Source organism: Bombus vancouverensis, unplaced genomic scaffold (genome assembly GCF_051014615.1).
Source record: "Bombus vancouverensis nearcticus unplaced genomic scaffold, iyBomVanc1_principal scaffold0048, whole genome shotgun sequence".
NCBI lineage: Eukaryota > Metazoa > Arthropoda > Insecta > Hymenoptera > Apidae > Bombus > Bombus vancouverensis.
The window spans coordinates 69,005-86,358 of record NW_027468939.1 but is presented as its reverse complement, the minus strand read 5'-3'; the positions used below and the strand labels follow the sequence as shown (position 1 = coordinate 86,358).

General features: G+C 38.1%; 1 protein-coding gene across 1 annotated transcript; it reads left to right on the top strand.

Annotated features, from left to right (window-relative positions):
- The first annotated feature begins 15,124 nt into the window (after positions 1-15,124).
- Positions 15,125-16,878, top strand: LOC143304698 (uncharacterized). Its single transcript, XM_076627210.1, has 4 exons — positions 15,125-15,175; positions 15,389-16,195; positions 16,279-16,381; positions 16,455-16,878. The coding sequence occupies exons 1-2, from the start codon at positions 15,125-15,127 to the stop codon at positions 15,926-15,928; spliced, it is 591 nt and encodes a 196-aa protein (XP_076483325.1). The 3' UTR covers positions 15,929-16,195; positions 16,279-16,381; positions 16,455-16,878.
- The last annotated feature ends 476 nt before the right edge of the window (positions 16,879-17,354 follow it).

Here is a 17,354-nt window from a genome sequence, read left to right as displayed (position 1 = left end):
GGAGAGGTCGCCTTCCGAATCTGAATTCAACTCCTGATGATTTTCCTTCGCCGGTTGCTTGTGCTTCACTCTTTTCCTTTTGCCTTGAGATTCTGGATTCTCTGTCTGTGACCTCGTTTGGTTGTGGGATGACTCCCCCACAATATTTAGTGGTTGTTCGTTCGATCTTATGGTCGGCATTGCGTTCGCTCTGTCTCTCGTTATGGGTGGTGGAGTCGATCTCGCGGGGGTGGCTGTCCTTGTTGTGTTTGTTGCCGTCGGCGCCGGTCGCCTGGTTGCCGCCTGTACTCTTGGGCGATTCGGCGTATCGTTCCTTCGTGGCTCGCCCCATTCTCCCGAAGGACGTGTTTGGTTTCCCGATGGTCTCGAAGCATAGGGTACGATTAATCCGGCATCTACTCGGGCTTTAAATTTGTAACAGTCTTTCACTAGATGCCCGGGTTTTTTGCAATAGTTACACGTGATATTTTGTCTTGTAGAATTCAAAAAATTCTGCGATGGAGGTAGCGATCTTCGATCTTGGCGGTTGTTCCTGATATTGTTGTTAGTGTTCGAAGGATGTGCGCTGTCGCGTCTGTAATAGTTCGAGGGTGTCGGTCGTTGGGGTCGCGTTCTATCGATTATTTGTTTCAATTCGTGTGTTGCTTTGACGGCTTGACGATACGCATCTTCTAAAGTATGGTACCCTGCTATTTTTACTCGCACATATACCTCGTTCGGAAGTCCTTTAACGAAAGCTTCTTTCGTTTCCCAATCTATAGTATCTTGGATATCGGGGGATATGATGCCGTAGTCGCCTCTTTCTCCGTCCATTATTGCCAATCTAAGATTTCTAACGCGATCCATATAATGTAATATGTCTTCCCCGGGTCGTTGAAATATCGTTCCTAATTCCCCTTTATATTCGTTAAGAGATTTCTTTGGGCCGAATAGATCCTTTAATTTGTTTCCGAAATCGTTTAGACTCATTAATTCTGTGTCTTCGATGGCGAGGAGCGCGTGTCCACGGAGATTATTTACTAACAATTTTACCAATTGAGGTTCTTGATATCTGGGAATCATATTTCGCGCGCGCTCACAAGCTCTTAAAAAGTGGAATACCGATGGTCGATATCCGTCAAACACTGGCACCGATTCGATCGCATCTTTTAGCTTAATTGGCTGGGTATGTCCACTCGGCTGGACCGTCTCTTGTTGCGTTGTCGGCGGCGATACGGGTGTTTTAGGTTCTTGTTTTGTTTTAAGTTCGAATAAGCCGCTTTGTAATTCGGCGAGTTTTGCACTCATATCGCGAAAGTTCGCATCCCATGCTTTAAGCTTTTCCGACAATGTCAAAACCATTTCTTCGTCCAACGATTCCACTACACTCGCCATTGTTTCTTAAATATTTGTTAAATATATATATTAATCAAGATAGACTAACTAAATATTAACGACAAGACATGACTGAACTCGGTGCAAAGGAATAAAGTTATGCTAAACGAAATAACTGGTAACACAATACACAAAACATTAACTAAATTAAACGAGACTTACATAAATGCAAGTCACGTATAATCGAAACAATGACTATTGAAATTCGGTAACAATACAATCCATGCTATCGCATTAAAGTAGCACACGATATTGACACACACAATATCATGAAACACAAAACAATATTACAAAACACTACTAAATAAAATTATAGTGATTAACAATTAATTAGTTATTTCAACAACACGTTACTGTTGACATTAAACCAACGCCATACCAAAGAGACACGCGAGCGACCATGTTGAAAGATTCGTCGCGCGCACATACAAATAACAGCCAATGCAATACAATACAGCATCATAATAGCAATGCTAGGTACTAATAAAAAAAAAAAAAAAAAAAAACACAAGAAAAAGGGGGAGAGAGTTAAGGAAAATATATATAATAAATAACAACTAACATAATTATAACATATTATATATATTATATTATATACAGGGATACAGTATTCGTACAAAGGAACAGATCCAAACGAAAATTATATATATATAAAAAAAAATAAATAATATATATATGTAATATCGTGATATAATATATTTACAAGGAATGGATGATACAGATGTTAATCGGACAGAAAAAGACGATTGTTGTTCAACCTGAACTATTCACACCAAACGTACAGAAAGCAGCACAACTAAATAATTAGATAACGACTCGACTTTCACAAAATGCAATCAACACTCTCTCGGCAACGCCACTCGCAAACTCTGTTTGTTGATTCCTTTTCTCCCGTCCCTTGGCAACCGCTCGTGGCCAAGATCACGTAGGTCTCCTCTTTCCAAAACTACGCGATCAAAAACAAACGCCTCGGCTCTCGCGACATTCCACGCGGTTCACCCGCCAACTCCCAGGCCTCTCACTCACGATACTACACTCGGCCATCCTGCAATAACATCTGCCCTCAGATGTTGCCTTCTATCTCGCTGTCATCAGATGCGTCACTTTCGGCGTTTATGACCCAAGGTTTCATAAAATCAACAGTAGTTGATGACCGTTTTGGCCCCTCATGCTCTCCTACCTTCTCCACAATGTAGCGATCATTCCGCATTTCTCGCACAATCCGGTACGGACCCAAAAATCTTCCTCCCAGTTTTAATCCTGGGCCAAACTGCGTTCTCTTTATGGCCACCAACTCTCCACTTAGGTACTGTTTCGCACCTTTTCTTCTTTTGTTGTAGTGCCTCCGATTTTCCTCTTGAGTAGCAGCAATTTTCTTTTTCGCGTCCTCACGCAGTTCACGACGTTGCTCTTCGAATTCCACCACCCATTCTTCTTCAACCAATTTTCGGATCTGTGGATCTTCTTTAGTTTGCATCTCGACCCCGACAAGTAGCTGGAAAGGAGTTTTTCCCGTGCTCCTGTTTAATGTAAAATTCAGGTATTTCTGTACTTGGTCGACATGTTTATACCAATCATCGGGTTTAGGGGCAGTCAGTTTACTTAGTAAAGGTATGAGTGTCCTGTTTACCCTCTCTACCTGCCCGTTCCCCCTCGGCGCCCCCGTCGTGACTAATAAATGCTTTATATTTTCTTCTTCGCAATACTCTTGGAACGCGTTGGATGTGAACGCTGTTCCCCGATCAGAGATAATTCGTCGTGGGTTCCCAAAAACAGCCGCTTGCTTCTTCAGTCGATCGATAACATCCGCGGTATCAGTAGATCTAGTAGGATAAAGCCACGTAAACTTCGTGAACGCATCCACTACTACAAAGATGTGTGCGTATCTTTTCTTTGTAGCTGTCATAGGGCCCACATGGTCAATATGGTAAGTGTCTAACGGTGTGTCACCTTTGTCTAACGGATTTAGATATCCCTCTTGCTTGCCCAATTTTCGTTCGGCTAGGATACAATCGAGACAGTTAGATACCACATGCTCGACCTTTTCACGTAGCCCCTTAAACCAAAAGTCCTTCTTGACTATAGCTTCTGTTTTGGTGACCCCAAAATGCCCACGCTCGTGCGCCTGCCTGACTACCTGAACCTGCATAGCCTTCGGTACTACTATTAACACATCATCCTTACACTCTTTATACAAAATATTGTTCCGTATTACATACCCATCGACCTGATTGCACGTTGCGGCATCTAAAATCCTACGGACTTCAACGTCCTTGTTCTGTGCACTTCTCAACCGTGCAATCAGCCCGTCTTCACTTTCCGTTACATACATAGTGCTCGGCAGGGGGTTTCTACTCAGAGCATCCACATGCTGCATGCTTTTACCTGGCCTATGACACACCTGATACTTAAACTCGTCTAGTAACAAGGCCCATCTGGCTACACGCACACACAAATCTTTCTTTTTCATTGTCATAGCAAACGCTTGGCAATCCGTGACGATAGTAAACGGCATACCTAACAGATATATTCTAAACTTGTTCAACGCTTTTACAATTGCTATTACTTCCAGTTCGTAACTGGTGTACTTTGCCTCGGCGGGAGTTGTTTTTCCGCTGGCAAAGTAGACCGGATGGAATTTTCCATCGTCCAGATCTAGTTGCATTAAAATTGCTCCGTAACCCTCTGCAGACGCGTCTGTATGCAACTCAGTCTCCGCGCCCATTCTATACAACTTTAACACTGGTTCGTTGACAAGCGCTGTTTTCAAGATTTCAAAGGCCTCTACTTCTCGATCGCCGAACTGAAATTTTACCTCCTTTTTCAACAAATCCGTCAAAGGCTTAGCAATCTTCGCGTATCCCCTAATAAATTTTCGAAAGTACCCCGTAAGTCCCAAAAAACTCTGAACCTTTTTAACAGATGTTGGCTTGGGAAAGTTTGCTACTGCCCTAGTTTTATGTGTAGACGGCCTTATGGTATTTTTTGAGACTATATACCCCAAATATTCAATTTCCTGCTGCAGAAAACGACATTTTCCCCAGTTTATAATTAGCCCATACTGCTCAGCTAACTCTATGACCATTTGCAAACGTTCCCACGCCTCCTCTAAATTCTTTGCAAGAATAATAATGCAAACATCCATATACACGATAACAATACCTTTACCTACTAGTTCCTTAAAGATCATCGAAATATACTTCTGAAACACAATGGGTGAAATCTTTAAACCAAACGGCAACTTCAAAAATTCATATTGCCCCGATGGCGTAACGAAAGATGTATATTTTCGGCTGTCTTTGTCTAAACACACGTGAAAAAAACCATTCTTTAAATCCAACGTTGTGAAAAACTGAGTACCTTGCAATGCATCTAAAATATCATCAATTAAAGGCAATGGGAAATGTGGACACTCAATAAGTTCATTAAGCTCGCGAAAATCAACACAGACTCTGATAGAACCATCTTTCTTTCTAACTACAACTATGGGACTTGCATATTCTGAGTTTGACGGTTTTATTGTGCCTTCATTTGTCCATAATTCCATCAACTCGTCCACCTCTTTTTTCTCCGAAGGCGCCAATCTTCGCGGCCTTCGAACCACAGGTTTGTCACTCTTTAAAACGATTTTTGCCGTTATCCCAACGTCCCGCTTTTTCTCCGGCCTATACCCCCTAACGATATCGCGAATCGCTTCACGATAATGCGGTTCCCGTACGTGTGTTAGGTCTGTTTCGTCGGTCTGTTCTACCACGTTAACTCTAAACACATCCGGCACGTCTTTGTTAGTCTGTTCGTCAAGCCGCAAGAAAGTCACTTCGCCTCGTTTAACCCGTAACTCTACCTGATCCAGAAAATCAGTGCCTAATAACAGGCCGTGCTTCGTCAATATTTTGTTTGAAACAACGTGCAAAGTGATTGGCAGTTTACACCCATCAACCGTCATTACCTTGGTGAATTCACCCCAGGTCTCATTGCCAGCGGAACCAACACCGTCGAACTTAAGCGTGCATTTACCTAGCGGTGGTGACCCTAACCTCGCATACTCGTCTGATCGAATGAACGTGAGATCACTACCCGTATCCACTAGTGCCACAAACCTACAATCATCTATCGCCACTTCCTTCACATACTTCCCCTTTTCGGATCTTGACACTACGCAAGTCTCTTTCGGTCGTGCCGTACACCTCGCTGCAATATGTCCAAATCCGCTGCACTCGGAACACCTAACACCTTCTCCCCTCTCCGGACACTTAACACTTAGATGATCCTCACTACCGCAAATGAAGCATCTTCTTTTCTTCATTGCATCTACAGATTGACTGGGCTTCCCGTTCTTCTGGGTTTTAGCCGGCTTCACAATCGACTTTACTCTGCGACTCTTCTGCTCTGCGTACATCACTAACCTCTTCCTCAACTCTTTGATTGACGTAGCGCCGTACAATATAGCCTTATTGTTCTCGTCGTCTATTATTCCATCCACTATGTATTCCACCTTTGCTTCCTCCTCTATGTCCACATGGTTGGCTATTTCGAGCATGCGGTACATGTAAGCCAAACATGCTTCATCACTCTCCTTTTTTGTTTCTTCAAGTTTCTGATGTACTTGCCTACTGTTGAATTTCCTCGAAAATTCTTTCACTAGCCCCCTCTTCAACTCATGCCAAGTCCTGGCATCACACTCGAAGCTCGCAAATATTTTCGCTGATCCCTTCAGCAGCTTCCTCGCGTAGACTGCCTTCTGCCCATCCGACCACATGCACGTATCAGCGACTTCCTCGAACGACTCGAACCATCGTTCGACATTTTCACCTTTGTTGCCACTAAACGACTCTAATGCATCTTCGACGTCTCTAAAACTCAGTGTCGAACCAACACATGCCCTTCGACAATATTCATCACGGTCCTGATACACCCTTCGCGTACCTCTCTTGTATCCTCTTGCGTTTTTTTTGTCATTTTCATACTCACTTTCGTCGTCGCTTTCTTCTTCCGACGATATGTCATTACCATCCATGGCCGCTTGTAGCCGTGCGCGTAATTCTACTTTTCTTCCCGTCGTTTTTAAACCCAAACTAGCGAGGCGCTCCTTCAACTCCTTCGTATTCATTTTCTCAAAATTTTCATCTTCGTTACAATCACGCTCAGCTCTCTGTACATTTCCTAAATCTCGTTGACCGGTTAGGTCTTCACCGCCCGTCGATCCCTTAGGATACGATTGTCCAGTCCTACACGCCCGATTCAGCCTTGCAATCAGCACTGACCTCGCACCAGATATAGGGAGGTTCATTCGCGCGAGCTTACTCCTCAGCTCCTCCAGCGTCGAACCCTCTTCACCCGACAATCGTTCGTCCCCAACGTTTGCCATTTTTCACACTACACAAACTTAAACAGTCAACGATATCGTCTTTTATCGCACCGCGTACCGGTAAATTCACAACTAGCTCGAATAGCTCTGTTAAACCGTTTCGTTTTCTGTCTTGTCCAATCCCGGACGAGCCCCCAAAAATGTAATATCGTGATATAATATATTTACAAGGAATGGATGATACAGATGTTAATCGGACAGAAAAAGACGATTGTTGTTCAACCTGAACTATTCACACCAAACGTACAGAAAACAGCACAACTAAATAATTAGATAACGACTCGACTTTCACAAAATGCAATCAACACTCTCTCGGCAACGCCACTCGCAAACTTTGTTTGTTGATTCCTTTTTTCCCGTCCCTTGGCAACCGCTCGTGGCCAAGATCACGTAGGTCTCCTCTTTCCAAAACTACGCGATCAAAAACAAACGCCTCGGCTCTCGCGACACTCCACGCGGTTCACCCGCCAACTCCCAGGCCTCTCACTCACGATACTACATATATACATTAACTATTTTTATATGTGTGTACAGAACTGATGGCGAACTCATCAACCATTTTCTGAACGACGGATGGAAAAACATGAATAGCAATCCACACAGTGGAACTGCAAAGTATTTGTACGCCACTCACGAAACCAAACACTGATGCTATCCACCTGTAAACAAACAACATTTATAACTATGCATATAATTTTCACTTATGTTCATCACTATATATATATACACGCATGTTGTAAAGTAGGCGATATTTATAACATTCACTTCCATTGATAATGCAAGTGACTCATAAAAATAAGCCGTCATATTTACCATTGCACGCGCATATATGTATATATACTCGAAAACAAGGTACATTTGTGATATTTATTCCTATTGATGATATATACTTATATATTTATAACAATAAAACAAATCTCATTTATACTACTTACCAATACGTACGCATATATGTATATAATTACAATCCAAGTAGTATTCATAATATTTATTTTCACTGATAACAAGTACGTAAAACCTAAAATAAAACAAAGGTTTTAACAATAAAAAAAACAAAAAAAAAAAAAAGAAAAAGGGGAAGAAGAAAAAAGGAAAGAAAAAAAATATAACATTGTTAGGGAAGTGATACATTTACACTGTACATGAGAGTGTGTGTGTAAGGGCCAGAGGGCGTCAAGGTCTTAGTGGTGACAAAAGACTGTTGCCAGATGTTAGAAGAATCTAGGATAGTCGGTTGGCGACCAGCGTGCGTGCAAGACGTTCTTCAGAGAGTAATATAGATGTATAACTGTTGTGTGGGAAATGTAGGCAATAATTTGTATTCCCATATCCTCGAATTTCCTTAACAAATATATATAAATATAAAATTTTCTTTTTCTATAAAAGGTTATTCCTATTTCTGATAAACTCGAGAAATGAAAACATTATACCATGATACACTGACACAAAGATACACCACACAGAAGAAACTAATAGAGAACGCTTTAAGCTTGGCAAACTTACCGCCCGACGAATTTGCATACATCATAACCAAAACCCAGGACACATGGCTTTGATCGCAGGAGAAGCGGTCCATATAGTCAAATGCATTCCGGTACAAGTAAAGGTACGACATACAACAAAATGCTACTCGGAACTACCCGTTTGGCAAAGGAATCGCACCACAGGAACTCCGCCCGGACGTGCGCCAAACGTGGCGATATTCAGCACCATCGTCGTTGGCCACGAGCGGAATGTATACCCAAAAGACCTCGATGCACTACGGGACCACGTCATGTTCCCGGCAGAAAATCTGCAGTCTTGAACGCATTGGCCAGAGGAGCAACAGGAAAAACAATCGTCCCTGGAACAGTAAACATCCTGGGAATGATGGACAAAACACATTAACGACAATAGCGAAAAATACCGTATCAAGCTTATGGACTGGTTTTATGGAATTTGGAACTGTCAGTGCAGCAATATTTGGAATACTCGCAATATTTAAACTAATCAAGACAATAATATATATAGCCGCACACGGATACCAGTTACGTGAAACTTACGAATGCGGAATCGCCCTATTAGGAGCAATATGCGGCTCAGTCACCCACCCGCTACTGTACCTCAAAAGAAGACGAAATATCGATGATCAAACAGCACAACCTCAAGGGATATCGATAACACCGGTAGTCACTCAACTACCAACGACATCTACGTCCGCCTTGAGCGAACTCAGAGATACCATCAGTCAAATTTCCTTTGGAAATTTGAACTCCAAGGGCGGGGATGTCACGTCCCGCGCTCCGCACGCGCCGTAACAAGAACAAGAAAACCATTCTATACAAAACACGCGAATAAGGATTTGAATGCACAAAGGAACACACGGCACTACGAAACGAAAGGAAGGATTAACAAAACGAGGGCGATTAACGGATCCAACCAATAAACAAAATACATATACACACAATTCTAAATGAACCAGGAAATAAGAATAACTACAAAAGGGGAAAATAATTGAAACGCCAGGAATATATATATATATAAATATATTTCAATCAATCAATTTGGAGAGTTACATATAAGTATAAACATATATGCCGAACATGTAATAACCTAGTAAATATTAGAGACAGTGCTTCCAATACTATGCAATAAATACAATATTATCAATTTATGAAATATAAGTATACATGAAGTCAAAAACTAATAGTTTAACGAATACATAAAACATACAATATTGTATTATTAAAGAAATGAAGGTTACATTGTCAGAAATATATATATGTGTGCGAATTCTATCAAACCGATAATCTAAGATACATACTTAAAACTAGCCTACATTCCGGTAAAGAATTATAAAATAAGAACTATATTACGGAACATGCATGTCTATATATAAATATATAAATTATATTCTAAACTAAACTACTATTAATGTATGCGCATTCTACATTATTGATTCAAATCGATAATCTAAGATACATACTTAAAACTAGCCTACATTCCGGTAAAGGATAAATAAATAATTGACATCTCATTTCGTATGAATACTACACTGCCAGGAGAAATATGCATATGAATACGTATATATATATATATATATATATATATATATATATATATATATATATATATGTATGTGTGCGCGTATGTTTTATATTATCGAATACTCTATAAAATAAACTACTCAAGACAATAAATAACGCAATCGAAGAATTACAAAACATTAGCCATATTAAAATGACACACAACATAAATATATATATATATATATATATACGTATATTCACACGAACAATACTTTTGTCACTTTACAGCAATATTAATAAATAAATGTTCTAATTGCGGTAGAATAAGGAAAAACGAGCGGCAGACGGAAAATTACTTCGATATTAAACAAAACTAAAGACCCGTCACTATAACTTTACTGATGACATTTATGAGCAGCCATGTTAGATTTACACGCGTATAGCGACAGGAATATTAGGGATTAATGGAAGTCAGTCGCGAGAAATAAATCATGAAAACACATTGTTAACACTTTTCTTTAATAAAATCTGTGCGCAACTACAAATGTAAAAAATATATATATGTCGGAGATGAAAGAACACCGGAGTCTGTAATTGAACAATTGTAGTTATTCAATCCGATTGTAATTGTTCGAGAGTTGTGATAATGAGCTTGGGCTCGAGGCCACAGTCAGTCGCCGAACGTAGCCGCGGTTACGGGATGAACGCTTTGTTTAACAAAGGTATGGAGTAATTCTATAGCTCTCCTTAAAAGGAATATTCGTGGCGACACGCGACAGTAAACATTCCAACGGTTTCTGTCCCATGGCTCGCCACACGCAGACCCTATTCTTCAAGTAAGATGATTGCCAGATGTCGATGCGTCTCCGCAGTACATGTTCGGCTAGCCCGAGGGCCCGTTATAAATCTTAAGGTTTAGTTAACTAAAGTCCTTCAAACAGACAAACAGTCTTTGTCCCAACTACGGGAAGATAGGGGAGACATATTTTTCAACGAGCGGCGTCTCCCACTAGCAACTTTCCCTCGAGGGCGGCTATCATCTTTTTCTAACCACCGATATGGAGATTGACCAATTAGCAGCAACGCCAATTTCCCTTACTTTCTGAACAAAGGCTTTTCTCGACGAACCCGATGATCTCGTATCCTTAGACACACCCCATTATAGTTTTCCTCTGTGGCATCATCGGGACGGGAAAGGCATTCTCGCTCGCGATCTCATTGATGAAAGGAGTAACTCTTTACGATCAGTGAATATTACGCGTCCGACTTTGATTTTGTGAGTACGTTCATCTATCATCCCGTCGACCGCGGATTCGTTATTGAACCTAGGATCATTGTCATTAGTTTTTCGAGTACCTAACTACCACGGTTACTTGTCCGGTTCTGTAATAATCGTATTTGCACTAGTCAATGTCTTCTCTATTGCATAACGACAACGTGTAACCCAAACGAAGATTCCTTTCACGCCCCTAACCCTAATTCTAATGTAAACCCGACATATATATATATATATAATATTTTAAAATATTAATAAAAAATAATAATATTACTATAAATATTTAATTATCTATGAAATTAAATTATAAAATATTAATACTTAAATATTCTACCCTTTATTTTTAAATTGTTTAATATACAATTTTTTTTATTTTGAAAAAATGGAAATTACTATAATATAAATTGTATAATATATAATTTAATAATTTTTTATTTATGATATATATATATTAAATTATAAAATATCAAAAATTTCAATTATATATTAATATAAATAAAAAATATTAATGATATTATAAAATTAAAAATATTAAAAATTTTAAGATTGTATTTTTAATATTAATAAAAAAATATTAATAATATTACTATAAATATTTTATTTATAATATTTAAATAAATATAATTATTAAATTATAAAAATATTAAAAATTTTTAAATTATATTTTTAGTTCTAATAAAAAGATATTAATAATATTATTATAAATATTTTATTTATAATACTTATATAAATATAGTAATTATTATTATTATTAAATTATAAAAATATTAAAAATTTTAATGTAATATATATATATTATTTATTCATTAATACGTTCATGCTGTAATACACGAACATATGCGTTACTCTGCTACTCACGATGCATCGTAACAAGTATGCATTTTTGTATGAAAAACCGTTTATTTTCATTTTATGTTCGTTTTTAAAGTCAGATGCGATACGAAATAACGTCAGTGTTGTTTTCTGGCTGCTCGCGAACATATGATATCTATTCCATTTTCAAATTGATTTTATCTACACGTTAAAGCGAGCTGTGGAATAAATCAAACTTGCTCGAGCCTGCTTGAATCTCTGTATCATTGTATCATAATGTGAGAACTTTCACAAGCCTAAATCTTTGCAGTCTGACGATCGAGAACATTGCTATCGGAAGAATCGCTCTCATCCGTAAACAAGATATTTCCAAGGATTGCGTTATAATTTTCTTAGCGGCTAACCATCGAATATTCGTCAAACGACATAATTTCGCACACGGCGAACCTTATAACGTACACCTTTTTGGCGTATTATTTTTCCCACTTTTTTTTTTTTTTTATTAACGTGGAGGACACCAGGTCGCTTCTGGGAAAAAGCGGCGTGGTAGTGGCGGACGCCAACGGACTAAAACCTCCATGATGACCGTCCCGGCAGCGATCTAGAGGGGCCCGGGAACTGGTGTGAGGGATACACCCCCCCCCCGCGCTCAATACACCCCCTAACGGAGCGATATGCGGCCACGTCACACCGCGCCTCGTCGCCGGAGCCGCCGTGCCAGACAGTCCGGTTCCCCTGCCGGGCTGATTTGCTGCCCCGGGGCGCTGAGTTGCCAGCGCCTAAGTTTGCACCCCACCGGGGGGCGCGGCGGACCTAGCGCGCCTCACCGAAGCGCTTCCATGGCCTCTGCCGCGCCCTCGCCGGTCAATTCTCTCAGGGTGAGAGTATTATTTTTCCCACTGCTGCGTGTGAAACCCCTATTGGACAAACTGTTCTTTGCAATACATCGCTGGATAAATACGCGCACAAACACGCAATACGTGCAATAGAATGCTCGAGGTCAATTTTGCTTTTTGATCCTCTTTTTCAACAGATCTTCGCAAATCCGAAGGTGTAGAATTACCTCCCAAAGACGTAAGATGACAACAAACACTTTCTTGACACACTGTATAACATTGAGGTATCCAGTTTTGCCACATACAATTTTGTCATTGTCACGTTTGACTTTGTTCATTGTAAAGTCAAATTTGCACACTCCATCTGTGAAATAGTACGAAGAAATCATAGTGACTTGTATTTCTTATGATATCATGATGCCACATAATATATAATACAATACAAAAATTCGCGAACAGATCACTCGTTAATTGCTTTTAAAAGAATTACCACGGAAGCTTCCTAACACGGTACCCGGGGGCCAGGGATTTATTTCGTCGATAAGTTAGGTTATTAAACTTATGTTCTTTCATTGAAGACATCGATGGACGCTGTGTTCCAGAAATAGCCAATCACACTTGGCGAAGCATAATAGTAATTTACAATAACAAATACTTAAGAATGCCTAATTTTGCTAAACATAGGGTTCAATTTACAATTATGTAAATATTACTTCTTGAAAGTAACTTCTTAATCAATTTTAACAAATTTTGTAAAATCATGTAATAAATCTTATTATTTATCATACGCGTGTATTAAGCCAATTGCCAACCGAACATGTTCAAACTGTATTTTTTTCAAAACGGGACCTTAAGCTAAAAAGCTTTATTTCACATATTCGACTTGTTCTTGTATGTGGTATCAGCACCTAGTCGGATGCCCGCGTTATGCAGGACACCCTGATGGCGTTGAACGCAACGATTCAAATTGAACTGAAAAGTCGTTACGTTTGCAGAGGACTTGTGTGTAGAGGATGGTTGATCGTGAGATTTATTAGACAAGATTGCTCGTTGTTGAAACCTTCAAGTATATTTTCAAATGATTAAATAAATAATTATAGATAATGTTCGCAAAGACGGTAGATACTCGTAGATACTGATCCATAACTCTCGTGAACTCTTTACGATTGCGTCCGTTTAAACTGGTATAGTATAAACAGATTGGGGGAGAGTCGGAGAATTCAAATTCGTCTTTGTTCGACGGTTCGACGGTAACGTAACGGCGACATTGTTTTGCCCGGAGTTTATTTATTAATATATTATGTATGTCCTCACGATCTTGATACTCCGAAGCAAAAAAACAACAACATGATTTGAAATGTTCTCTAGCTCATGTACCGCTACGTGTACTTTCAAGGAGCAAAACTGACACAGTTCCGCTTGTGACGCGAGACGGAGATTATCGTTTCACTTCCTTTAACGCATTTTTGCCATTGAAAGACACTAATTTCTGTGACTTGCTTTATCTCTGTTATAAATCTCTCTTTATATTTAAAATTTTATAGTTTTTGTGCAAACGTAAAAGGTAAGTAAATATTAATAAATATTATAATAATATAATATAATGCTATATAATAATATTAATAAATACTTCGCTATTTACTTATTTTATTTCCATTAAGGTATATTGTATTTTTCATTGCATTACTTTCATTTTTATTTAGTGTAATAATAAACGCATACGTTAATATTCATTGGCATTAGTGTAATTGTAAGCTTCACTGTAAATTTAATAAAATTTATAAGAACGGAATTATTAAAAGGGTATATATGTGTAATTAAACTAGATTCTATTCTCAATGTTACTTCATTATTTTATTATTGTTTCATATATATATATTTTTTTTTTTAATTTACATGTGCTTCTAAGTTAATAGAACTAAACACATGTGTATGTATTAATTGCTATATAGGTCATAATTTCAACCATAATATTAAATTATGGTATGTATTATTAAAAAGTATAGTTTAATGTATATATTAAATATATATCATTTATTCGTAGATTTTAAATATGGATACTGGATCAAAGAAGGAGATTAAAGAAATGATTACCAAAGATATATCGAATATACATAATTATTCCTTGGATGTTAAAAAATATATTAACAACCAGCTTGAAGACACTCTGGATTATTTACATGGTTTAATTGCTGAAATACCACAATCAGTCCCTGGCCCTTCAACTACAAAGAGGCCGAAGGTTTTGAAGAAAAAAGGTTATCGCCGTAAAGAGACTATCCCAGAAAATGATATTATCAATACTGACAATACAGTAACAGATTCAGCAGTACATGATAAAACAGAAAATAAAGATGTAAAAACTGGGGATGTGCTGGAAACAACAATTGACCGAACAAAAAGAAAGGCTGCAATAAAAGCTGCAATTAATATTAAAAAGCTGCAGTCAATGTCACTTGTTACAAAATTACGGAGGCTAACTCTTGATGATGACAGTAATGTAAATGTTTGTGTCATATTATGATGAAATTTAATACTTTCAATCTTACCCCATATCTTATGTTACTAATCAATACTAACCCTTATATGTAGTATCCAATAATGTTTGATATCGGTTAATTAATGCGTCAAAATCTAATTGCTTATACAATTGTATGTACATTGTGTATATAAATACTACTATAACGTTGTTAAATATATTCTAAATTTTTAGAGGAAACGTGGAGGCCGACCTAAAAAAAAGGAAAGTGCTAGAAGTAGTTCAGATGAAAAAAACACAAAAGGTCCTACAAAACATAGTAAAACAAAAAAGAATGTTTTAAGCGAAACAATTTCAAAAGAAGATGCAAAACAGCCAGAAAGGATTGAACCATTAAAGTCTTCAATGACAACAAGAGATAGTAATATAAAGAGAACTTTTTCACGGAGTGAAAACACGAAGGGTAAATATTCTAATATTATTGATGATACAGTAATTCCATCAGCAAGAAATGATATTGAAGATCCTTCAATGTGCGAGAATGCACTTGAGAAATTTACTCCTCTTATGAATTCCACGATGGACATCAATTCTACTTATACGCAGAAGATGATGGACGCTACCGCAATTGTAGAACCTTTATCACCAATAAAATCAAACGAAATGGTAGTAATTAATAAAAACTTGGCTAGTAGTATAGGAAAAAATAATGAACCTAAATTTACATCACGGTCGCCAATAACTCTGCAGGAGGAGGTTCAGCAGCTGAATTAAGCTATTGGACTCACCGAGTTCGAAGAATTATTCGCAGAAGATGAGCCATCCCGTGAAAGGGAAATGTCTAATAGAAACATGACGAAACAGGACATTCAAAATGAAATGAAGAAAAATGTGCCCGTAAGAAGGAGAATCGAGGCCTTTGAAAAAGAAAAAATTTCAGAAAAAGCCATTGTTCAAAAACTGGCATGAAGATCTGTCGAAAAAGCAAAAAAAATCTTATTAGCGAAACAAAAGAAGGAGACTCAGATGATGACATCGCAGGTAACATTACAAACAGTATCAAAGTATTCTTCTGTTATAAAAACACAAGCTATTATTCATTCGATATTTTATCCAAAATATAGCTCCAAACAGTAAGGTCCACTTCTGTTTTGCACAGTAAACCTGACGACGACACATCGGACGATGAAGCCAGACCAAGGCGTACAATTCCACATTAGGCGCAATGTAAGTGTTGTTTTACTTAATGAGTTAATAAACATTATAATGCATGGAGTACTCGAATTTTTATCAATTTTAGCATACATACGCGAAAATGAACTTGCAATGCAACGATAAATTCCGAAGAAAGCAGTCTATAAATTCTTTGATAGAAGAATGTGCACACCAGATTTAACTGAAATGTTTGAAAATATAGATAGGAGTAGATTACAATGCACGTCCAGTGCAATATGGAAGACACCACCGCGTTATTCCATGATGGAAAACGAATAGAAGTTATAATTTGTTAAACTGAATGTTGTTGATTTCAAATTGTGCCTTAGAGCAGGAATACTTGCCATACCTTGCGTGTAATATAAAAATGATGTTACATTGCAACTATCGTTAAAAGATGTATGTGTTCTTAAAATATACCAATGAACGTAAGACTATTTCACTTTTTATATTTTAGAATGATCATAGGCATATATTACTTTTATTATACTAATCAAATTTTACCATTTTTTCTTATTTATATGTATCTTCTTAAGAATTAATAAATAAATCAATTAATAAATAATTGTTTTGGTACGACTTTTTAATGAGAAGTAAATTTTATTAGATTTGCCTTATTATCACTGTCGTGTAATAATTCGCGAGATACGCGTGATATAATTCGCACGATTAAATAGCACTGGTGATTTCGTCTCTTCGTGTAACGAGGAGGGTCTGGTAAATGGGTCGACCGTGGACGTTCAATCTTGTAAGAGAACAAACGGCGGCACCGTATCGTCGAGCATTTTTCTTTCGGTCAACAGCCATCCATTTTATATTTAGCACATTCGGTTGCGACGCTAAATTTTCGTTACACCACCAGTTGTTTCGTCTGAAATTCGCGTGACGTAAGTGCATTACACTCTCGCACCCGTCAGCCATTCCTGCGACCACTTCGCGTGCGTTAACTCGATAATATTTCGTCTCTGTTACCTTGTCTCCGTTG